At 33.3% G+C, this 25555-nt stretch overlaps 1 protein-coding gene across 2 annotated transcripts; it reads right to left on the bottom strand.

Moving 5' to 3' along the window:
* On the bottom strand, positions 1–20551 carry LOC148943615 (GTP-binding protein 1-like). 2 transcript variants are annotated; one of them, XM_089100864.1, is made up of 4 exons: positions 20119–20551; positions 16984–17120; positions 15077–15183; positions 1–268 (listed from the first exon to the last, which is right to left on the bottom strand). In XM_089100864.1, exons 1-4 carry the CDS (start codon positions 20219–20221, stop codon positions 256–258), a joined length of 360 nt encoding a protein of 119 aa, XP_088956990.1. In that variant the 5' UTR covers positions 20222–20551; the 3' UTR covers positions 1–255. The 2 variants fall into 2 exon arrangements, with proteins under 2 accessions (XP_088956990.1, XP_088956989.1); XM_089100863.1 differs by lacking the exon at positions 1–268 and adding an exon at positions 9721–9939.
* Positions 20552–25555: the final 5004 nt, after the last annotated feature.

The raw sequence follows: 25555 nt of genomic DNA, 5'->3' as shown, positions 1-25555 counted from the left end.
TAGATGTATAGCGTAGGTAAAGGGTTCTATTTCTTTTAAAATTTCAAAAAGGGGAGAAAAAACAAGAGGCTTGAACAACACTTTTACGGAGAATAAAACTAACTTAAGGTTAAGAACCCTTGATTTTTGTTTTAACTTTAGAATTACAAGAAGCCACGTCTGTTGCAACGATGTAAAATTTAACGCCATTACACAAAAAGACGGCAACAGTATACAAGCTCACACTAAGTTAGTTAAGAAACTTACTGCTCAGCTCTAAATTCTTGGCCTAGAAAAGAAAAGGTACGTTAATTGATTGGAGATAAAAGACACATATAAAAAGAGAGAGAAACGACTTGGCTACAACCTACGATTATGACGTCATTGATCAATCTTCAACAAGAAATATACAGTTTTTCATACAGAAATTGGTTCTATTTTAAAAATAATTTGTTTTAATTAAAAAAGGTTTTTAGCCCCAATAACTTCCTTTAAAATGAGCCATTGAACAACTCACTGCGATGTTCCAGTGCCAAGCTATCTGCTGAAGAAAATATCTGTGGAAGAGAAAAAAGTTCCGTTTAGGCAGAATGTTGTAGTAGTTGTCAGTTTTCTTGATTTTCAAGCCAAAATATTTCCCTTGCTGTTCAAGCCAAGGAACAGAAAGTTTCATATATAGGGGTTTTGGACATGGTGGTTCTTATGGTGTACTTTTTGTTTCAACAACCAAAGTGTACTGGTTGTTGAAAACCAGCAACCCGTCTCTGAAAACATACATTTTCACATTTATTCCAATAAAGACTACTTCATAGACTTATCATCCACATTTATTGATTTCAAAGTTGTGGTGCGGAAAAAGTCTGACAATTTACCTCCGTCTGCCGTAGTATATCCTATGAAAATTGTATACTACACAATTTATTTAAAAAAAATATGTGTCTACTTAAATGGAACATTGGTGAGCGCTAGCAATATTGTTTTGTCAAAATTTTAATAGGTAAAAAAGAACTCTCAAGTAGGCAAATTTCTAAGATTTTGAAATCAGAAGAGTTAACATAGAAGTTTGGCACACCTTCTCAAAGTATGTTTTTGACCCTCAAATCATTACTGACAGTTTTATTTTTCTAACCTAACCCCTTTCAAAGATAGCAAAAACTTGCTAAACTACTTTTTAGCTAAAAACAAAAAAAGTTCCTTTTTAGCTAAAAAGGAACTTTAACAATTTTTCTCAAATATGTAAAACTGGGGAGACTCAGATTGGGCAATTACTATTGCCGTCTCCCACTTCCCACCTGGAGCCTTCTGCACATAAACAGATTTCCCCACCTTTACTGAAAACTAAATGAGTCTTGAACAGACTTGGAAAGTATAAACAAAATCAAATTGAATATTAGATATATAATGATATTTTTATTTTCATTTTCAATGCTGTAAAAACTGGAAAAGAATAAATTTTTAATATAATTCGCTTTCAGTGAAGTGCCAATGACACAGCAGGCTTTAGGTTTTTACAGTTAAAGAAGGGGGAAGTATCCAAATTTCGTTTGTAGTGAAACTATATTTATCTTGAACAATCTTGGAAACAACTAATAAATTAAATTGAATATTTGATGCATAATGATTTTAATTGCTGAAAGCTCATCAGTTCAAAATTTTACTGTAATTTTAATATTTTTTTTTTCAATATTAAGTACAAAAGAAAACATTGATTGTTTATTTAATTTCTATTCTATTTCTTTAATAGTAATTTCTGGTTGTTTTGAGTTTTAATTTTAACAGGTATTTGTATCTGCTGAGCTTAAATTTAATAGGAGAGTATCGTCGAGTTTAATGAAATTACGCAAAGTTTTACAACAAAAAAGTGTGCCAACGCCCTAAAAGTAAAAAACCATTTTTCAAAATTATTTTTAAAGATTTTGCATACGCAAAGAAGATACTGTATTACACAAAGATTATATTTTTAACATAATTATTTTATCTAGATATTAGACATCATTTTAGCAACGAGCACTTGGTCAGGTCCTATTGTCGAGCTTTCATTTTTAATAGAAATAAAATAGGCCTTTGGATAGAAATTATCACTTATATGAAGGGGGTTGCCCCCTCCTCAATACCTCGCTTTTTACGCTAAAGTTTTTTAGTACTTCTAAAAAAAGCTTCTTATTGTTCTAATTAAACGATCCTTGCGTTTCAGGAGTCGTTCTTGAAGAACTGGACGAAATTCAAACTTTAGTGGAAAGAGCGACACCACAACAGCAACTCTATAAGAAAATTAAAACAAATTTTCTTGTGAATTATTATCGCTTCTAATCAGCAGTTATACCAAACCAATCCTGCTCAACTCATCCTCAGGGCTATACTGTGGTGTTCTCCTCCCCATAGCATAGTGCAGACGGTTTGATATCATTCCATTTTCCCTTCTTGCTTTAGTTTTGTTTTTCTCTGTTTAAAGCTTTTTCCAATAGGAAATGTTTAGAAGTCCTCCAAAAAAAAATGTCCCCCCAGATACCAAATCAAATTCCAGTGAATGTGCCATAGTTAAAGATACACATGTTGGCTGGTCAAGCACACTTTCTCAAAGTTCAAATGATAGCTCCAATTTGGTGAATAGGACAATGATAAGTGTAGGGGCTAATGTAACTATAAATGATGATAATGGGTTTCAAGAGGTCCTCTCTAGAAGTTCTAAAAAAGGAAAAAAATCTCCCCAATTAAAAGCATTTCCCCTCTCCCTGCCCAAGATCCTCCCTCCAAAAACTTAGGAATTAACCTTAAAATTACTCCCACTACCCCCTTTGAAATAAAAATGATCACTTCAATAAGAGTTGCAATTTTTAAACTGCTAAAATCAATGTTCTCTCTTAACATTAACCGTGATGGATCTCTGCTAATAGCTGTAGAAGATCAGAAATCAGCAGATACAATAATTAACCTTAAATCCCTTCTGAATACCCCAATTATTGCATCTAATTGGAACCCAAAACAATCACCAACAAAAATAGTAGTTTATAATGTTCCCCCAGAGATATCTACCCAGGAGTTAAAAGAAGGCCTTTCAGATAGGGCTGGAAACACAATCCCAGTTGAGGATGTTACCCAACTTGGAAAACCCAACTCTAATGGCCTAAAAACTAGTAGATCCTTCTTATTCACACTGAAGGATAAAATTGATATCCCAGAAAAATTATTCCTATTTGGGCAAATCAAACCACACAAGGAATACAAACCTAAGCCTATTCAGTGTCAGAAGTGTTTCAAACTGGGACACACAACAAACAAATGCAATGAAATTCTCCAAGAGTGTAGTAATTGTAAATCTTTCCATCCTAAAGAGCTGACAACTTGCAACAACACTCAGCCTACATGCATCAATTGCAAAGGCCCACATGAATCTACAAATAAATCATTATGCCCTGCATACAAGAAAAGAGCTCTAACACTCCAAATATCAACAGAGAAGGCAATCCCATACCCCTTTGCAGCAATGGAAGCAAATGCTGCCCAACAATACCAAATAAAGCCTGTAATGAAACCAACCAAAACCCCCCAGTCACATGCCCCCAATGCATCAAGCACCCCAGATAAAACACCATCTTCTAAGCCCCCTAGCTCACATCCCTATCAGAAGAAATCACCAAGCCAACAAGCCTCCTTGTCCGGTGAGATGAGGCCAGCCTGGCCCTCCCTCCCAAGAAGAAACAAACCAGAAACACTACCAGGAATTAATCCATTAACCAACAAACAGGATGCACTACCAAAAATGCAATCCCCAAATATATGCTTATTCATTCTAAACTGTAATGCAGTTCAGGCCATGAACATACATCAACTACAGAAAACAAAAATTATTGCAGAATTGGCAAAAATTTACATCCCAGATGATATGCTCATTCAAGCAAAAAAAGATCTTGCTTTACTCTTAACAAAGCTGAACATTGATACACATTCATATGAAGAATAAATCAACAGCACAACATTTATCAATACTCCAATGGAATGTAAGATCACTCACAGAAAATAAGCTAAATGAACTAACATCATTTATGAATAATAATTCAATTAATATTGCTTGCCTCCAGGAAACTCATTTAACCCAAAATCAACAAATTAAGTCTCTGGAATATACTATCCTGAGAAAGGATAGATCTTCATAGAGAAAAGGAGGAGGTGTAGCTTTATTAGTTAATAATATAAAATTTTGTGGCATCAATTTTCCAGATTTTGAAAATGATGTTGATGTAATTGGTATAAGTGTTTGGCAGAATAATTTAAAAACTTACATAATAAGCTTTTATAACCCTAATGGCCAAACTACAGATGCCAAGGATTTCTTTAATTATATAAATAATTCTAATATGTTAAAAAATATCATAATTTGTGGTGATTTCAATGCTCACAGCCTTTTGTGGGGGAATAAACCATCAAATAAAGCTGGTAAATTTATTGAGCATATGACTTCAAATAATAACGAATTAGTTGTTGCTACCCCTCCAAACCCGAATACTTATTTCAACCCCAAAAGTGGCAATTTCTTCACAATTGACCTACAAATTGTGTCTTTAAATTTTTTGAACAAAATTTACATAAATAAAATTGATAGTCTATGTACAGACCACTTTGCTATAGTTTGCTCCCTAAATGAACCTGCTGAAACTTTATCTCATACATCCAAATATATCAACACTAAAGCAAATTGGTCTATTTTCCAAAATAAGCTAAATGATGAAATTAAAAGTTTCACCCAAAGTTCATGCATTTCTAAGACAACAGTTGACACACATGCTGAAGCATTGACATCTTTACTAATAAATACAGCTAATCATGCTATCCCCAGGACAACACCTAAGAAAAAATTTCCTAAACAAATTCCTAAAGCATGGTGGATAAATGAGTGCCTAAATAAATGGAGGATAAAAAAGGCAGCTGGGAGAGAATTTATAAAAAACCAACACCTACTACATATTTAAAAAAATTACAAGCAGAATCTAATCTAAAAAGGACTATAATAGGTGCTAAATATAAATACTGGAATAATTTTGCAAATAATCTCCAGAGAAACACATGAGCCAATTATACATAAAGTCATAAGCCACATCTGTGGAAAAAAGACTTCTCCCAACCCACTCCTGTATGAGCTTATACATAATAATACCCATTATGACAATGATAATAAAAAGGCTAACCTATTTGCAACTCTTTTTGTTAATAAGCTAACATCAAATACTCAAAGCAAGCTGTCCACAATTCCTATGAGCCCTAGTTACCAACCACGCCCAGGATCCGAGTACATAACTAATCCATTTTCAATCCAGGAATTGAATAATGCAATACATCATATTAGGTCCAAAACTAGCAGTAGCTATGACAATATACACCGTACATGGATAAAGAATCTCACACCTTCATACAAACAAGAACTGCTAAATTGTTATAATCACGCTTGGGCATCTTCTAGGCTCCCCAATATATGGAAATGTTCGTCCCTCCTACCAATCCTAAAAAAAAATAAACCAAATGATAACCCTGAGTCTTATAGGCCCATAATGATTACACCTGTGATGGGGAAAATAATGGAGAAAATGATTTATCACAGACTCCTCTGGTTTGTTGAGAAAAATAACATGATCCCACACACTCACACTGGATTCAGGAAATACCACTCCTCAACAGATGCTTTCATATTGCTAACAAATGCAATAAATGAAACTTTCTCAAAAAATAATATCCTAGTGGCAGCTTTCCTAGATTTTGAAGGAGCTTATGACAATGTGAACCACCAAATCCTTTTAAATAAACTTGCAAACATTGGAGTACCTCCTAAGCTAGTATCCTTTATTAAATCCTTCATATAAGTGCGAAGTTTCATTGTTTGTGTTGGTTAAGCCTCTTCACCCCAAAAGACAATATCCAAAGGCCTAGCTCAGGGAGCAGTCCTCAGTTGCCTCCTTTTTGCCCTATATCTCTGGGACATGAACCTACCCCACACGAATCTACAATATGCTGATGATCTGGTGATATGGTCATCTGGCTACACCTTTCAGATAGCACAGTCAAATCTGCAAAAGTCACTTTTCCAGTTTGAAAAATTCTCTCAACATTCAGATTTACCCATAGCACCCACCAAGTCAAAAATAATCCAATTAAACCGGAAGCGAAACCATGTTAATGCAAAACTAACTCTAAATAAAACAACTATTCCAGAAGATAATAATATTAATTACCTAGGTCTCATGCTTGACCAAAAACTTAATTTCCACCTTCAAATTTCAAACACAATAAAAAAATTTTATAGAAAAGCAAATATACTAAAAAGACTTCTTTCAACACCCTGGTGTTGTAATGAGAAAAACTTACTCCAGTTTTATAAATCACATATAAGACCCCATATTGACTATGGGCTCATTGTCTATGGTGCATGTGCAAAGACCCAGATGCAAAAAATTGAAACAACACAAAATGATATAATACGTCTCATATTTGGTCTTAGGAAACCCACAAGCACCAAGTTTCTGCTTATGGAGAGTGGATTAACAAAAATAAGGGAGAGACGTAGCTTTCTCTTGATAAAACATCTTACAAAAATTGAATCAAATAGCTCACACACATTACATAATTGGTTAAGAAATCCAGCCATGTATAGAGGTATTGCAGATGAGTATGCCAATATTCAAAAGAAGTTCCCTGTACCAGCAAAGTCTATTGCACCTACTTTCCCCCAACCCCCTCCATGGAATTGGTCATTTCCCATAATAAATACTGAATTTTCAAAATGGAATAAAGATTGAACCCCCATGGCTTTTGTCCAGAAAAAATTTGCAGAACTTAATACAATTACCTATAAAAATCACTTCCAAATATTTGTTGATGGGTCAAAAATGGATGAGAAGGTTGCAAGTGGTGTTTTCCTTCCTCACCTGAACATTGCAATGGGCGAGAGATTATTTAATAATTTATCTATAATGTCTGCTGAGTTAAATGCCATAATCATGGCATTAGAACACCTTAAGCAAAACCAACCTTTGATTGAAAATTCGAATAATATTATCATCTATTCCGACTCTTTATCAAGCCTTGAGTTGCTGGCCTCAGCTCCTCAATATAAGTTGGACATTGACACTTATCATTGTCTCAGTATTATTGATAATCTTGCTTCAAGTGGCATAAAAACTTACTTTCAGTACATTCCTAGCCCCTCTGGCATAAGTGGTAATCATCAGGTTGATGAAATAGCAAAAACTGCTATAAATATTGACCAGGCAAGTGGGAGACCAATCCCAATTAGAAATATTTACCGATGGAAGCTTTCAGATAATAATTTTAATAAGATTAATCCTATCCTTTCCCCATTTTCCAATAAGTATCTTTGTAAAATTTATCATAGAATTCATTCTGGAACAAATGGACTAAATTTCCTTGCATTCTCATATAAGCTTTCTAATTCAAGTGGTTCAATTCCCCTTTCCCCTCTTTGCAGGCATTGTAATATGAATAATGAAACAATTGACCATTGCCTATTTGAATGTAATATGCTGACGTCTGCACAACATACCTTGCTTTGTAAACTGTTAAAATACTTCAAACACCACAAAATCCCACTATCAGCCAAGAGCCTAGCCAACTATACCTGCACACAGAGCATAGAAATCGACATCTATCATCTTATATTTGAACTCCTAGAGTCAAAAGATCTGCTGAAAGATATCTGAATATATCTAATAAATATGAGGCAATCAAGCCAGTAGCTCTGTAGCCCACAGAGTGAAGCAAAAGGAACAGGGCTAAATGGTTTTACTGAAAAGCCCGCCTGCTGTTAAATAGAAGAAGAAGAGCGAGGTATGGGGAAAGGGTAACTCCTTTCATATGCGTGATAATTTCTGGAGATGGAGATGGGACGTTAAAACCTCTGAAATAAGGTTCTCTGATACGCTAAATCTGATGTTATGATTTTCATTAAGATTCTTCGACTTTCCCCCCCTTTTTGGAAAATCAGGCAAATTTTCTCTGGCTCGTTGCTTGTGATACATAACACTAAACTTAATGAACCTTATATATTTTAAGTCGGAATAATAAGGCAATTCTTATGATGTACCTGTCGGTATCAAAACACCATTTTTTTGAGTTTTGGTTACTATTTAGGTGCGTTGGTCCTTACTTACAGTTTGTTACCACGAACTGTTTGATTATTGTGGTTGTTTATCTATTTTTGTTATATTATTTTACAACATATATAAAATTATGTTTAAATTAAAATTGTAAAGCTAAGAATAAATATATTTAACTTTTAAATTAAGAAATCTTTTTTTTTATTTTGAAATTTTGTATTATAATATCTCTAATTATTGTTGAAAAGTTCATGTTGAATAGCATCGTATCCCTAAACTTTCTTAAACTGATTTTGAAGCAGGGCTTTCAAGAAAAGTCAAGACTAACCAATAAATTTGAAGCTAAGGTCTTCTTTAACTTTCATCCCTTGGGAAAGGATACAGCCTCAGAATATCGAGTTGTTTCTCCCTTGCGAGGCTTCAATAAAAGATTGAATAAAAATAATACTCTCTTTGTAAAAGACACTTTTGATATGTGCTCTGTAATTGCATGTTTGTATTCAAATAAGTATTGTAGCACAAGTCGTACAAATAAATCAAATGGGAGGGGAGGGTTCAAAGGAAGAAACAATTGCTAGAAAATAGTTGAAACTACAGTTTTCCTTTTGAAAGCTAAACAAAAATCAGCTTGGGCGCAAAAGTGGTTGAAGGTCACATTATCTTGCTGACATATAGAGAAAAACTAGTAGTAGTGTCAAGTCACGAAAATTTAGAGGGGTAAAGTATATTTTTCAATAATTAGGTGGGCAACTGTTGTTTTTCGAATTGATCCAATAAAAATATAATATGAAAGGTATGTTTTTATTAACCTAGAGGTAGAGAAAGTTCGGAGGGGAGGGGTAAATTCAAAATTCCCGTCCCTTCCTCTCCCCCCCCCCCACCCGACGCCCTGAAAAATAATAATAGTTAATAAGAGACTTGTGTCTGTTTGTTTGTGTGCGCACTTGTAGAGGCTGATTATTAATTTTTCGATTTCCTCTTATTTTCTCTTCTTTTTTTGAAGCAGGATTATAAAATATATCCTATGTGAAACTTTAAATTGTGTATAAAATCCAATAATTGTATGTTGCTAGACACTAAATACTATCATCACCTATCATTTATGGAATACATGCAGAATGCCATCTATTGTAAATTTCAGTACATACAGGAAAGCCGCGTTCGTCTTACAATGCTCAGTTTTGAGACAATATGTATATGTATTTACATGAACGAGCATATGTATTTGTGTGGGTATATTACTTTTGATATCATTGGTAAATCCATAGGGTGGTTAGCGCCAAGGTTTATCGTAAATAGAAATAAGTTGAGCACATTCTCCGATTTGTTCAAATTAGCTTAAATATATATTTCCCAAGAGACTGAATATGTTCGTGTCTCTATTGCGTGACCGCATGGTAATACTTCTTCCATGTTATGCCTTGTATTTTGTCATCATAAAACTTGTATTGGAAAACTGTATGAGAAATTATTTCTCTTGGGGAATATACTTTATGTACTATGATGGTTGGTCAATAAGAAATTTTTTTTTTAGAATAATAATACTCTACATATATACAACTATTATGGGGTTACATATGACGCATCATTTGAAACCATTGATCTACGCTATACATCTACACTATCGTCCAGTTGAGAAATTTTTTATACAGACGATTACATCTTCAATCTTCTTTATAAAAACGGGTTTTTTCTTCGTGGCTACGCACATTTGTCCCAGGTCCATGGTGATATTCTCTAACGCACTGGGAGGTGTTTGGGAGGAGTACGTTACAACAGCAAAAATAGGCATTTCCAGTGACATTGTAAGAAGATAATGCTCCTTTGTCATTGCGGTGATCCCCTTGTTCGCTTCAACCTACAGAAAAGAGACCGATATATTCATATATAAGCGACAGCAAGAATTAAAAGTTAAAACAAAAGTGAAGAACAAGCGAATACGCAGTTACAATACACGCAACAACAAGGAGAAGAACAATTTAGAAATGAAAGTGAAGAACAGAGAATATATATATACATATATATATATATATATATATATATATATATATATATATATATATATATATATATATATATATATATATATATATATATATATATATATATATATATATATATATATATATATATATATATATATATATATATATATATATATATATATATATATATATATATATATATATATATATATATATATATATATATATATATATATATATATATATATATATATATATATATATATTCCTTGCTGAGTTACTACTGGGGTCACCATAACGACAAAAAAAAGGAAAAACTATCCAAATAATCCACTGTACTCCTTCACACATCTCAAACAACAAAAGAAGAAGAAAAAAAATAATAATAATAGCTTAGGACTCATTAATAGAACACATTTTTTCCTTGACTTTACTTCTAAATTTTTCCAAACCATTTTATACCATTAATAATCATATTATTACTAATCCATAAATTTATAAATCAAATACAAATGAAAATGACAAATATTAATTTAAAACTCATAATTAGAATACATTTTTTCCTTAATTATATTTCTAAATTCTTCAAAACTTGTTTCATTAATTGTCTTATCAATAGTATTCCATAATTTTATTCCTTGATAAAGAAAGGAGAACTTAGACCTTGTAGCAATGGCAATTGAAGCAGATAGTGCCTTGCTTGTTTGAGTATTATAATTGTGGCAATCAGACCTAAACTTAAACATGCCTGAGAAGCATAAAGGTAGATTATTATAATTATACTTGAACATATACAACTGGTGATAAAAATCCTGTAAACCAGCAGCTGGTAAAATTTTTTGTCTTCTATACTCCAATCTCACAGAATCACTATAAGATTTATTAGAAAGTAAATCGATTGCATTATTTTGGACAACTTGAATTGGATTAACTAGCAACAGAAATGTCCCTAACCATACCAAAGAACAATACATGGATGTATTATCAAGAAATACAACAACCTTAAAATGTGATACAGGACAAAGTGTGCAAGTTTTCTAAGGATTCTGATGTTCTGTAATAAAATTGCTAACGTGTTCCCAACATGTTTCCTAAACAAAAAAGTTCCATCAGGTGTAATACTTAAGTCATTGACACAAGACTTCCTTCTAATCTCAACATAACTGATACCACCTCAAACTTCCTCGAGTAAAATTCTCTTTTTGCTTTTCTTAATAATCAATTCAGAGCATTGCAAATAAAGCTATGAACCTAAATATGAATGTAAATTCCAACAAATCACATATAATGACAATTTTTTTTTGAAATCCACCCCCACTTTCCTTGACCCTATCTCACCTGAAATGCTTATGAAACATGTTAAACTCCTTGGTGTCACAATTTCAAATAATCTTAAATGGGACATTCATGTTTCTAATACTGTTAAGCAAGCAAATTTTTCATTATTTATGTTAAAAATTTTAAACAAATTTAATTGCCCGAAGATTCAGCCCCTCTGTGTTTATTTATCATTTATCAGGCCACTATTAGAATATGCATGTCCAGTTGGGCATTCAAATCTTTCAAACAAGCTTAGTGACAAAATTGAGTCAGTCCAAAAGCATTTGCTCAGGATCATCTACAAAGAGAGCAAAAATTCCATACTCCTTTCTCCTTAAATCTGCAGGTATTACCACACTAAAAGAAAGGAGAGCACAAATTTGTTTGTGTTTTGCTAAATCTGCAATATTCAATCCTTGCACTGAGGACATCTTTCCTGATTTACATAACCCAATCTCCCCTGCTTAGCTTCCTGTGCAATCCCAACATATTCACCAATCCATACCATTACTAAGAGGTTCTGGATAATTACCCCATAACCCTTCAACCATTCATTCAACCAATTGTCCAAAATCTTTACTAAAATTTTACTAAATGCAGGTGCTAATGCTATCAACCTATAGGCATCCGAGTTGGCCAAAGAGGGCATACTGAAATAAAAACCATTTAGAATGGGAGAGGGTATGTCTTTCAGCTGTATACTGCTTTTTATAAGCTTTGTTGGCCTAAGTCGAAGAGTAAAAAAAAAATCCATAAATGACGCTTCTCTAAATCTCTTGATGATCAGTTCTTCCCTTGCAGGTCTGCATACCACACGATCTGCAAAATTCATGTATCCACGGATAAAACCTGGTAAAACCTTTCGGATGAAAACTTGTTCAATCTTGAAAGTGATTTCCCTACGGACATTTATTTAAGGTTCTTATTCTTTTTTCAGAACCGGATTATCTTTAAGACCTTTTTTTATAGTGAGGAATTTCATTGGGAGTATTTGTTTTTACTCACTGTAGCCGGTACGTGTTTGCCAGCAGGTTTTTTTTCAATAAAAGGAAGTCATGTTTGGTCTTGGTTGTCTTATCAGCTAGGAGCTTCGTTTGCTCCTAGGGATTGTTTGCTAAGGCAAGATATCAAAATTTTGCTTAGGTTATCCTCTGGAAACGACACGCGTAACTGAGTAAATCAGAAGACAATATGCGTGTCTGCCATTTCCCATGAACTGCTGGGGAGTTTAAGTTGAAACATCCAAGGATTATTGGATGTCAATTGGGCCTCAAATTCTGAATTAAGGAAGGGAGCAGAGGCAAATCGAAAGACTCTATATGTATCCAATTATCGAAGTAACTACTACTACTATTACTAACAACTCACCGCAGAACCAAGCCGCCTGAGGCCAACACAGCTACGCACGCTCCTCCTCCATCCCAATCTATTCAAACCTTCCCACGAAGTTACCATTTCCTTTAAATCTTTCTTTATGACGTCATCCCGCCCCAGACGAGGACGACCTGCTTTCCGTTTAGCCCTAGACGGTTGGCCAAAAAGAACAATCTTCGGCAATCTGTCATTCTTCATCCGCACAACGTGCCCTAGCCATCTCAACCTTTCTTTCATTATAGCCCTAGAGAGCGGTATTGAACCACATTTTTTATACAGCCTGTTGTTTGAAATACGGTCAGTCAGCCGGGTACCCAGAACAATCTTTAAGCAATTTCTCTGGAAAACATCTAGCAAATCTGCATCCGCTTTTCGAAGCGCCCATGCTTCAGAGCCATATTTGACTACTGTCATCACTGTAGCCTCGTAATATTCTATTCTTGGTTTGCAGACTAATCTTCCTATTTTTCCAAACGTTTTTTAACTGTGAAAAAAACACACCTTGAGCCTTGGCTATTCTACTTTTAAAATCTTCACTGCTCCCACCATCTTTACTAATAATACTACCAAGGTAAGTGAAGCTGCCCACCTGATCAATCTTTTCATTACCCAGCGTCACTTTTTCATCTTCACTTATTTTCATCTTCACTAGTCCTAGCCTTATTCCTATCGAAATAAGAAGAGCCAAATCACTCTTATTTGCAAAACGCCAAAACACAAAAGAAGAATTAAAAGAAATAACATATAAAAGAAACTATAGGATAAATAAAAAATAAAAATGTTTTTATCAATTGAAAGTACAGACTGGCATTAGCACTTAAAATAGACAGAAATGATTGAGTGTATAAGGGAAATCACCCCCTACCCAACACCTCAACCGTTACACTAAAGCTTTTTAGTGTTTTTAAAAAGCTTATTATTCCAATCCAAAAGCCCTTGTATTTCGACAGGCCTTCTTAATTAGGATAAAATTTCAAAATAGCAGTTCTGTTGAAAAAATTCTTAATAGTATTTTTATTACAGCATGTTGGGTGGACGGAGAGGGGCTTTTTTGTTCCTGTGGATTGAAATTCTGCGAGACTTTAATCTCTACATGGCTGAAGCCATCGCAACCCCTACAATAGCCTTTTCTGATGCTTAAATGCACTGTGTACATATGGTTACATCCATTGAAACATCGTATATAAATAGGAAAAGAGAAGTATTACCATTTAAAATCGCTGAAAACAAGGCTCAGGGTAAAATTTGACAGTATTTGTCTATTAGCAATAATCCCTCTCACTCTGTATTTCAAAAAAAAAAACCTTAGTTTCTCTAAGCCTCTTCTAGATGATACTTTCCCCTTATATTTAGTCCCTTATAGTCTAGAAAGACGTATAAAAAAAAAAAACAAGTTATTGTTTTTCAAAATGTGGGTTGGTTCGAATTTCAATCCATTTTTTTTTTTGCCGAAGAATGAGCCTTTGCTTGACATTTCAACAACCGTGATCGCAAGAAAAGTGGCTCAGTTTAATTTTTTTTTGCGATTGTAAAAAAAAAGACCATGTAACTGAAATCTTGCCCAACTAGGAGAAACCCCAGAGATTTCGAAAAAAAAATCTAGATTTAAAGAATCGTTTTCTGTGCATAATCAAGCAGTTCGTGGCAACAAACAGTAGGTAAGGAGCGACGTGACTCACTAGTAACCGAAGGTCTAAAAAGCAAAATTTCAATATAATTAGGTGCATCAAAAGAATCGGATGATCATGTTGGTTCCAAAATCATGCTGGCTGATCATGCTGGTTCCAAATAAATAAGATTCATCAAGTTTAGTGTTACCCATTAAAAGCTACAAACCTGAGAAAGTTTGCCTGATTTAAAAAATAAGGGGAAAAAACCCCCAAAAGCCGAGGAATCTAATGAAAATCACACCATCAGATTCGAAGTATCATAGAACCCTACTGTAGAAGTTTTTTGCCTGAAGAAAGATCACGGATACGTATTCCATATACAAATATATAGGGTAAGACACCCAGTAGTCGGCCACCTGCCTATTCTCGGACAGAATGTAACTAACAGGGAACCTAGCTCTTGGCTAATTTAATTAGAAAGTTTTTAAGCACTACTATAATACTATAAAGGAAGTTTTAATGCACTACTATGGATACTATTAGATATCCATATGGATATCTAAGTGACCAGGGAAACCAGCTTTGTCTTTGTATAAAAACTTTCTAAGCACATTAGCCTAGAGCTAGGTTCCCTGTTAGTTACATTCTGTCCGAGAATAGGCAGGTGGCTGACTACTGGGTGTCTTACCCTAGAGAATTTTATTACCTCCAGGAGCGATTGCTAAGGAGCGGGACCGGGATACCAAAAAAGTGACCAAACGGAACCATTTTAGTAACTTCTCCAAAAGCAACAGTTCTTTCCTCCAGAATAACCTAGAAATATGCAATCTATGAATTTCTTACTATTTGAAAAAGCTACACAGACATTCCCAAACGTCGTGCAGCATTTCAATTTATTTTTACTAGAAATCTGGCAAGAACGTTTTAGCAGAAACACGGTACATAACCAATCAATTTTGCACTTGCATCTATAAGAAACGCAGGGAGGGTGCACTTGAATGCCTAAAAGGAAGTAGGAACACTCAATACCCTAATGCGAAAACATGGTAGTTGTAATAAGGCCAGCAGATATTCTTAGGGGATTAAAGAATGATTTAAATTTATCTATTGATAAATGGTGCAAGAAGGAGAAAATTACTAGAGACAGATTTCAGAATTGGATAAATTTGATTTTGACTAGTGTACGAAATAGCATGTATAGAATTAATCCATCAGATTCTGAGAAAAATTTAATATTTTATAAAGCCAATATGAAACAAGCAATTGCTAATATACAGAAAGAATTTATAATTGTACCAGTTGATAAAGCTAGCAATAATTCTTTCATAATTTTTCAGAAACTCTGTTGTGATATTTTATCAAGAGAGTTACTAGCAACAAATACATACGAAAAGGCTCATATAGAGGAGAATAGTTTAATTGAAAATATAGAAGAAAGAATTTTGAAAAAATTCAATATTAAAATAAATGATAAAAAGTTTCCTTTCCTTTAATAAATTAGTTTTTAAAATATATAATAAAACGGATGATTTTAATTTTGAAGTAATTAATTTTCCATTCCTTGAAAGTAATATACATTCAAATATTACTTATTCAGCTTATTATTCCCAATTATTTAGGTATGCAAAAATCCCTATGGAAAGTATCGATTATGGTACCTCTATATAAGAAAGGTAGTCCTAGTGATCATGATATCTATAGGTTGATAGCATTAGCGCCTGAGCAGGGGGGGTTCAGGAAAGGGTATAGTACGTCGGATAGAGCATTTGTGTTAAGTGCACTGATAGAGAAGTATGGGATCAGGTAGAAATGAGCTGTATGTTGCGTTTCTAGACTTAAGAAAGGCATTCGACAATGTAGATAGAGCTCTCCTTGAAGTGTTTAAGAGATGTAGGTCTACCTTTAAGTTTTATTCGTTTATTAGTTGGAATGTGTTCTCGGACTAAGTCTATGGTCAGGGTTGCAGGTTCGCGATTTTTCAGGCTATTCGACCTTAAGAAAGGAGTGAAGCAGGGCAGCACCTTGTCCCCGAGACTGTTCGGTTTGTTTTTGAATGGTATGGTGGAGTTTCTGAAATAAAAATGGGCTCCAAAGCTGTGTCTTGGAAAAATTAATTTTTCGGTGTTATTATTTGCGGATGACACTGCATTGGTGGCGATGTTGGCAAGGGAACTTCAGATATTACTTGATTTAATTGAGGAATATTTACAAATGAAGAAGTTACAGTTTAACGTTATGAAAACTAAAGTGGTTATTGTTAGTAAAAGGAAAGAAAACATATAAAATATATTTGTATTTGGAGGACAACAAATAGAAGTATTTGAAAAAATAAAGTATCTTGGTTATATTTTCCAAAGTAATGGTGGATGGAGTTCTCAAATTAAAGAAGTGTTAAATAGGGGAAGTGCTGCAACATTTTCACTTTTCAGGAATAAAATTAGTGGAATAAAGAATTTGTCTTTGCATAAGAAGTTTTTTTTTATCTAAGATTATGCAAATTCTCCATTACGGGGCAGAGATCTGGGGACATGAGAACGCTGCCCATTAGAAAACATTCAGCTAGGTATTCAGCGTAAGAGTAATAGATTATGTTAAGTAAAAAAGAGAAATTACCATTTTCTGTCCAGGGCGTAGGTATTCAGGGTCTTTGAGAAATATGAAAGTCACCTTTGTGTCTTTATCACCACTTCGTAAACAGTCTCGAGACATCTTCATTACTGTAACATCCTGTTTCACACTGCCACAACAAACTGAAATATATAATTCTATGGCAAAAAAATAATAAATACTAAAATACAAATAAAGAATTAAAGACGACAATAAAAGACTTTATACCCAGCGATAAACCATCAAACAAGTTAATATTAATTATATTAAAAACAAACTAACTAGTGACTAATAAGAATAATACAGCGACAAGGAATATAGCAACTAATTCGGATTACGGACCAAAAACGAACAAGGTGAATGTCAATAAACGTGTTCTAAGATCACATAGGTTATACACGAAATTCGACAAAAAAAATATAAAATGCGAAGAACAAAAGATCTAGAAAAAATTAAGAAACCAGACAAGGTTATTCTAAACCAATGGAAAAGTCAACCAAAAGACTAGGCACATATTTCAGCAAAGACCGCTGCCCAACAAACGTCTCTCGTTGTTTCTCTATTTCTGTAGTGTTTACTTTTTTTTCGAGGGATGTACCACTGCTCCCAGGTATTTTGGCGACTACGTTTAAAGATCTAATTATCGCGGTAGGAAATTTTATAGAGGAAGGTGCTGAGCTGCGGAAGACAGTGATTTAAATTTGCTGAGTTTTATTTTTATTTTTTATGTGTTTGATGCTGTGTATATGGCCACTGCGGCTACGCGTCAGGATTCTATATATGGAATCTCATTGTCGCTTGTCTTCTAACCGCAGACAATATGAGCCTATCTTGGTATCATGACGTCAACCCAGGTTCGATACAACCACCTAGGGAAAAATACGACCTATTCAGATCGTGATTCTCATTGTAAGTAACAACCTCCAAATTGTGTTTGCTACTCTTTCATCGGGAAAATGAAGGGCTCCCCAGGGAATACATACAACACTGAAGGGTCCCAGGGACTTGTAATCAACAGTTGCATAGTTTATGGCATCTTTGTAGGTTTGTAATGGGTTTTTAGCCACATTTTGTTGGGGTCGAAGATTGTGATGGCATTGTTCTTTTAACATTATATTTCTTTCATCTTCACTTTCATTTTGACTCATTCGGATTTCTGCTGTCGCTTGCATAATTCTTTGTTCTTCACTCCATTTTTGACACGTCCTGATATTCACTTTCTTGCTGTCGCTTGTAATTTTCGCTGTCGCTTTTTAGAGTAGAGTAGAATATTTTTATTTATATCACATACATAAATAAATGTCACAAAACAGCGCACATGCCTGGTGGCATACTTTAGCGCTGAAAATATTGCCAACAAAAATACACAGCCATTTTCTAACTAAATTTTACAACAACGAAAAAGAAAACCACAATGAACAAAATGCTTAGCATGTCATAAAATATTTCTTCGCCAGTCTTAGGAAATGTCGCTTGTTGTTGCACTCTCAAACTGATGCAGGAATTGAGTTCCAGATTTTTGGGCCAGTGTGACGGATGCTGAATCCCGCTCTCGATGTCGACAGGTAAATTACTCTCGCTCTCGCTCTCGGAGAAATTCACAGGTAAATTACTATATTGATAATCGTGACAAATACTAGAGATAGAAATAAAATGAAGTTGGTCCAAAGAGAAAATTCCTGAAGTCCCATATAGGTGTCTAACTGAGGATCTGCAATCAACATTAAAAAGAATCCTCATTGCTTTATTCTGAAGTATTTGGAGAGATTTGAAAACAGACGAAAACGTAGATGCCCAAACCGAAATGCAATAGAGGAAATATGGGTGGACGAAAGAATAATAAATAGATTTTAGAATAGCTTCAGGAAAGTAATGACGAAGACGAGTTAGCATGCCAATATTTCGGGAAATTTTTAACGACTGTGTTTTTACATAATTATGAAACGACAAATTTTCATCTAAAATAATCCCAAGATATTTGAACTGATCTACCCGTCTTAATTCAAGACCATTCAAAAAAGAGAGAAGGTATCTGACACTACTGATCCAGTTCGCGAAAATAACATATATTGGCATTTTTTTTTTTTCATTAAGAGCTAGTAAATTCCTTGAATACCAATCAGATACAGTTAGTAACATACGTTCGAGGTTCCGGAAAAGAACTGATAGGTCCTGGTGAGAAGCAAAATTTACTACATCATCAGCAAACATTATAATTTTACAAAGAGGTAAAACTTCTGGCAAATAATTTATAAAAAGAAGAAATAGAATAGGCCCAAGGACAGAGCCCTGAGGCACTCCGTAATTAATCGGAAAAGTTTCGGAAACGGAGATCACGATATTTATCAACACAATCTAGTCGTCTCCCAGAAAGGTAAGATGCAAAAAAATTAGCAGCTTATGTTGAAAACCCTTAAGACTTGAGTTTAAAAAGAAGCAACGAATGATTTACGGTGTCAAACGCCTTGGTGAAATCAAGAAAAATCGCCAACGCGTATTGAACATCGTCTAGTGAATCATTAATATTTAGTAAAAGCTCATGAATTGCCAGTTCAGTTGACTTTCCTTTTATAAAACCATATTGAGACGTGTGTAAAATCTTCCTATCAAATATATATTTTTGTAATTGACTATTTGCAAGTTTTTCCAAAATTTTGCTGAAAACCGAAAGTAGAGAAATGCCTCTATAATCAGAAGGGTCATTTGAACTCCCAGCTTTAGGTAATGCTACAACATTTGCTTTTTTTAAAAGCTCAGGAAAAACCCCATGCATAAGTGATAGATTAAAAATATATGCCAACAAAAATGAAATGCTTGACGCTATTTGCTTTACGACTTGAGCCGAAAATCCAAATTCGTCCTTAGAAAAACTCCGTTTGAGCTTCAGAATAACTTTTTCAATCTCATGAGGCTTAATCTCAGAAAAAGAAAACGAATTTCCTGCATGTTGCTGATTAACTGGAACTGAAGAGGAATTCAGTTGCATATTCATAGTCGATGCAGGTCTAGAACCAATGTTACTGAAATAATCTAACCGAGTTATGAATAAAGAATTATGAAAAAGAGTAGTGAAAAAGAGTAGGTAAGTTATGACTAAAGTGTAAGAGCAAACCAAAAAAGTTATGAATAAAGCAAAGTTACCAGTTGCCTTGTAGCCAACAGTGATGGTGATAGAGTGGTTGGCAATTTCGATACTGGCTTCGAATTCCATGCTTGCTATCCGATCTAAACCACGGGCAATCATAGCGCTACCTTATGCGCAGTGAAGAGGAAAGGACTTTTGTAAAGAGGAAAACATCAGGTTTATCTTCATACTTGCTGACTGCTGGGAATTGCAGAGCAAAAGCTGCTGATTCTCCTGCTTTTACTAGTTCTACAGGCATCCCCTTCATCTTCTGGATACCTGTAATTTTGATGGGAAAAAACAAAACTCTTGGGGGTGATAATTGCCATATCGGAGGGGATACACTTTCATCCCTTATTGCAAAAGGATGAACGGTTGTTGGTCCTGCATGTATTTCCTGGTTGAATTTAATACAACCACTCATTGTTGTGCCCGATGCAGCTTGGCCAACGCCCTAAAAGTAAAAAAAAAATCATCCGATTTCCACCGAAAAAATCGATATGATAAAGAGAGAAAAAAGGGTAAAGGATGGAGCACTAAATTTCAACCAGATGGTGCTGACCTTTGTTTCAAGGCCCTTCAGCCAGGAAGTGCAATGGGGGTTGAGGGTCTTCCATCCTGTCCTTTCGCGCACCTTCCTGTTCATCTTCCCCAGATTTATCCAGGCACCCCTTTGAAGTTGGGTCGAATCTGGCTACGCCTACAGAGCCACGCAACTGACCCCCGTACTAAACCAAATAATTAATTAAACTAGAGCACAAACCCCTGCCCTTATGGAAACTGGCATGACCGGTTTTTGGTTTCTACTTTCGTATAAATATAGGGATAGAAGAGAAGTATAGATTTGATTAGCTTTCTAGTATTATAGCTTTCTAGTGTCTAGTATAAAACACTAGAAAGCAAAAAGAGATAGATTTTATTAATTTAAAAAAAAAGAGAGATAGAATGTACCAAGCTAATGAGGAAAAAAAATACACAGATTAAGAACAAATGTAAATTAAAAGATGAAAATAGTAACTAGAAAATATGATTTAAAAATAAAATAAAAACAGAATGAAGGACTTAAACAGCACTGAAAAAAACCTTTCATCTAAGTTTTTTATCTATTTATTTTCGTTCAATCTTTAATGAGTTAAAAGGTTAGGTATTGATAGTATTTAGCAATTTGTCATGTTTAGTGAATGAAAAGCAGAAAAGTTGGGGGAAACATCATAGCTATGAGCTGTTGATAAAAATTTGATAATGAAACACGATATTAAAATGCTGGTATTTCTCGGCAGGACCTCTTCGAATGGAGTGGGAAGACTTCATTACAACTTCTACTTCTACAATTAAAACTTCTTGGGAGGGGATAAAGAGGGAAGCTTTGAATAGACTGGGAAGGAAGAGGAACGTGCGTAACTGTGTTAACCTGATGCGGCTTGGTGCTGCAGCCAGTTGTTAGTCGTTGCAGTTTAATAATTTTTTTTGGCAGCTAAATTGCTATTGTTTCTAAATTCACGTTCAGGAGTGTATTTTGTTGATTTTATGAACATTGAAATCGCATATTTTACTAAAAAATTAAATAATTGCTTATCGAGAAGCTCTTTTTTTGTGGGATAATGTTACAGTTATAAGCCACTGACAAAAGCAGAATATTTTGATAGGCCGCCCAAGTGGGGTTGACTATACGGAAAGATTTGAAGGAAATTGTAACTACGTGGGAGGAGGTAAAGATTGAAGCTCTGAATAGACTGGGAAGGAAAGGAACTTTGAACTTTTATATTTGTTTTGAAAAAGCGTGTCTATAAAAAATCATTGTCATATTCAAAAAAGGACAGCTTATAAATGTATTAAAAAAGCACATGCGTAGCTCATTAATTCAAAATTCGATAACAGAAAGTGATTAAAATTTTGAAGATAAAACACTAGAAAGCAAAAAGAGATAAAAATCCCTAAAAACAGTGACAGATCACTAGATGTGGCAGCTATGTTTACTCAATATTAGTTTATTGTCCCGACGTCCGCTTAAGGGATTTTACAACCTTTATGACTTAGTGTACCATGGTATTCGGTAAGACGACCGAAATATCGATTTTATTAGATATATCGACATTCAGGTATACAATATCATTATTTATACTTGATCTTTAGAACTGTAAATTCGCATATTAAATAATGAGGGGTAGTTTAAGGGGTAAAAAGGGCCAAGTTTGAGCTGCCTTAAAGAATAAATAACTAAAATGAAACTCACAGGAACTTCATGAACTTGATCAATTGAAAATTTGGCTGGCTCATTCATATTAGGTGGTCTTTCAGATAGTAAGTTCAGAAAATGCGTAAGGAAGTTTAGATTCTCTCCTGAGACGTTGCTGACAATGAAGATTGGAAAAAGTCTGAAAATAGTTACAAAGTTGAAAGAAAGAAAAAATTAAAAATGGTCTATAATAGAAAAAAAAAGTTCGAATAAGTTACTAGCACGTTAGGTAGATAGAAAGATTTATTGATTCAACTCAATACAACACAAGAGCAAAACGATAATAAACTCCAATGGAGAGCATAGCTCGTAGTTGTTGGGGATAACAAATACAAGGATTCGTCCAAAACCAACAATCAAGACAATAAAAAGTGAATAAATAAAAGCAGATAAAAAAAACTTGAAAATAAAAGGCTAGACGAAAAGAGAAAAACAGTAATGCCGGATAATATATATATATATATATACAAGCCCGTATCATATATATATATATATATATATATATATATATATATATATATATATATATATATATATATATATATATATATATATATATATCTATATATCTATATATCTATATATCTATATATCTATATATCTATATATCTATATATCTATATATCTATATATCTGTATATCTATATATCTATATATCTATATATATATACATATATATATACATATATATATATATATGACAAATGAAACTCAGAGAGGAGAGAAAGTAACAAAATGAAAAATAAAATAAAAAAGGGTGAAAAAACAAGGATTTTGTCAGCCAGTGGAGAAACCATGAAGATGACAAAATATAAGCAAATATTTCGACAAGGACCTCCGCCAAGTCGTCCTCAGTGCTAAAAAAAAAAAAAAAAAAAAAAAAAAAAACGAAAATCTAACCTTTCGAAGTTTACTTTACAAAGACAGAACAGACACTGAATAAAAACCAGGCAGGAATCAATGAAAATAAATTTACCAAGATGATTGGGCAAGGATCTTTCGCCTTGCAATAGTTTTAGCTGGTCTACAATTTCAGTTTTCATTAGGTATGCAAATAGGTCCTTTTAATTTAATTCGGGTGAAAATATTGATTGAGTCCTTCAAGATTAAACTGTCGTAAATTGGGCTTAATGAAATATCTCCAGTATCTCTATTTATTGCAAAATTTTGCTTCATATATTTTTTTATCTCAATTACATCTTTAAAAGTTTGTGGTACACCATTTACAGTTGATATTAAGGTTGCCTCATCAAACAGAACTAGATGGGTTGGATTTACAAAAATATGCGAAGCCAATGCTGAATCAAAGTTGTCATTGTTATTTTTTAATCTCAGGGACTTATCTATTGAAATTTTGTGCTCATGCAAATGTTCACCTAGTTGTTGATGGGTCCTACCAATGTAAAATTTTCCACAAGAACACGGGATTCTGTAAACGCCACTACCCAGTACAGTGTCTGTTTTATCCTTTCCTGAGTTGAAGAAGTGTTCAACTTTTTGTTCGGTTTTGAAAGAAACAGAGATTATGTTTTTTTTAAATTTTTCCAAGTTTATCGCCAAGTTTTGGGATGTATGGTAAAACGATGAAAGTTTTTTTCTCCATTGCCGGTGTAACTGAATCAAGGGGGACAAGCTCCCTATTTTGTTCTTTTATCTTGTTTAATCGTCTATCTATTATATTTTCAATTAGTTTGATTGGGTAACCATTGCAGAAAAGAATATCCTTGACATAATTTATTTATATATATATATATATATATATATATATATATATATATATATATATATATATATATATATATATATATATATATATATATATATATATATATATATATATATATATATATATATATATATATATATATATATATATATATATATATATATATATATATATATATATATATATATATATATATATATATATATGTATATATATATATTTATTTATATATATATATATATATATATATATATATATATATATATATATATATATATATATATATATATATATATATATATATATATATATATATATATATATATATATATATATATATATATATATATATATATATATATATATATATATAAATATTAATAACAGTTAATAAGGGACTTGTGTCTGTTTGTTTGTGTGCGCACTTGCAGAGGTTGAACATTTATTTTTCGATTTATATATATATATATATATATATATATATATATATATATATATATATATATCATCCCCTAAACTTAAACATGCCTGAGAAGCATAAAGGTAGATTACTATTATTATACTTGAACATAAATAACTGGTGATAAAAATCCTGTAAGCCAGCAGCTGGTAAAATTTTTTGTCTTCTATACTCCAATCTCACAGAATCACTATAAGATTTATTAGAAAGTAAATGGATTGCATTATTTTGTACAACTTGAATTGGATTAACTAGCAACAGAAATGTCCCTAACCATACCAAAGAACAATATTAAACACATGGATGTATTATCAAGAAATACAACAACCTTAAAATGTGATACAGGACAAAGTGTGCAAGTTTTCTAAGGATTCTGATGTTCTGTAATAAAATTGCAAACGTGTTCCCAACATGTTTCCTAAACAACAAAGTTCCATCAGGTGTAATACTTAAGTACTTGACACAAGACTTCCTTCTAATCTCACCATAACTGATACCACCTCAAACTTCCTCGAGTAAAATTCTCTTTTTGCTTTTCTTAATAATTGATTCAGAGCATTGCGAATAAAGCTATGAACCTAAATATAAATGTAAATTCCAACAAATCAAATATAACAACAATTTTTTTTTTTTTAAATTGACCCACAATTTCCTTGACCCTATCTCACCTGAAATGCTTATGAAACATGTTAAACTCCTTGGTGTCACAATTTCAAATAATCTTAAATGGGAAATTCATGTTTCTAATATTGTTAAACAAGCAAATGTTTCATTATTTATATTAAAAATTTTAAACAAATTTAATTGCCCTAAGATTCAGCCCCTCTGTGTTTATTTATCATTTATCAGGCCACTATTAGAATATGCATGTCCAGTTGGGCATTCAAATCTTTCAAACAAGCTTAGTGACAAAATTGAGTCAGTCCAAAAGCATTTGCTCAGGATCATCTACAAAGAGAGCAAAATTCCATACTTCTTCCTCCTTAAATCTGCAGGTATTACCACACTAAAAGAAAGGAGAGTACAAATTTG

The sequence above is a fragment of the Artemia sp. Qi Xiang Cuo genome, chromosome 15 (assembly GCF_049724085.1).
Source record: "Artemia sp. Qi Xiang Cuo chromosome 15, ASM4972408v1, whole genome shotgun sequence".
Lineage (NCBI taxonomy): Eukaryota > Metazoa > Arthropoda > Branchiopoda > Anostraca > Artemiidae > Artemia > Artemia sp. Qi Xiang Cuo.
The sequence above is the reverse complement of the archived record's forward strand: the minus strand, read 5'-3'. Positions and strand labels throughout refer to the sequence as shown.

Coding starts and splice junctions, on each gene's coding strand:
- LOC148943615 (XM_089100863.1), bottom strand. CDS start 20,221: ATGATTGCCCGTGGTTTAGATCGGATAGCAAGCATGGAATTCGAAGCC. Junction 17,121..20,118: donor TGTTGGCTACAAGGCAACTG/GTAACTTTGCTT, acceptor TATATATTTCAG/TTTGTTGTGGCAGTGTGAAA. Junction 15,184..16,983: donor TACGCCCTGGACAGAAAATG/GTAATTTCTCTT, acceptor GCATATTTCTAG/GTTATTCTGGAGGAAAGAAC.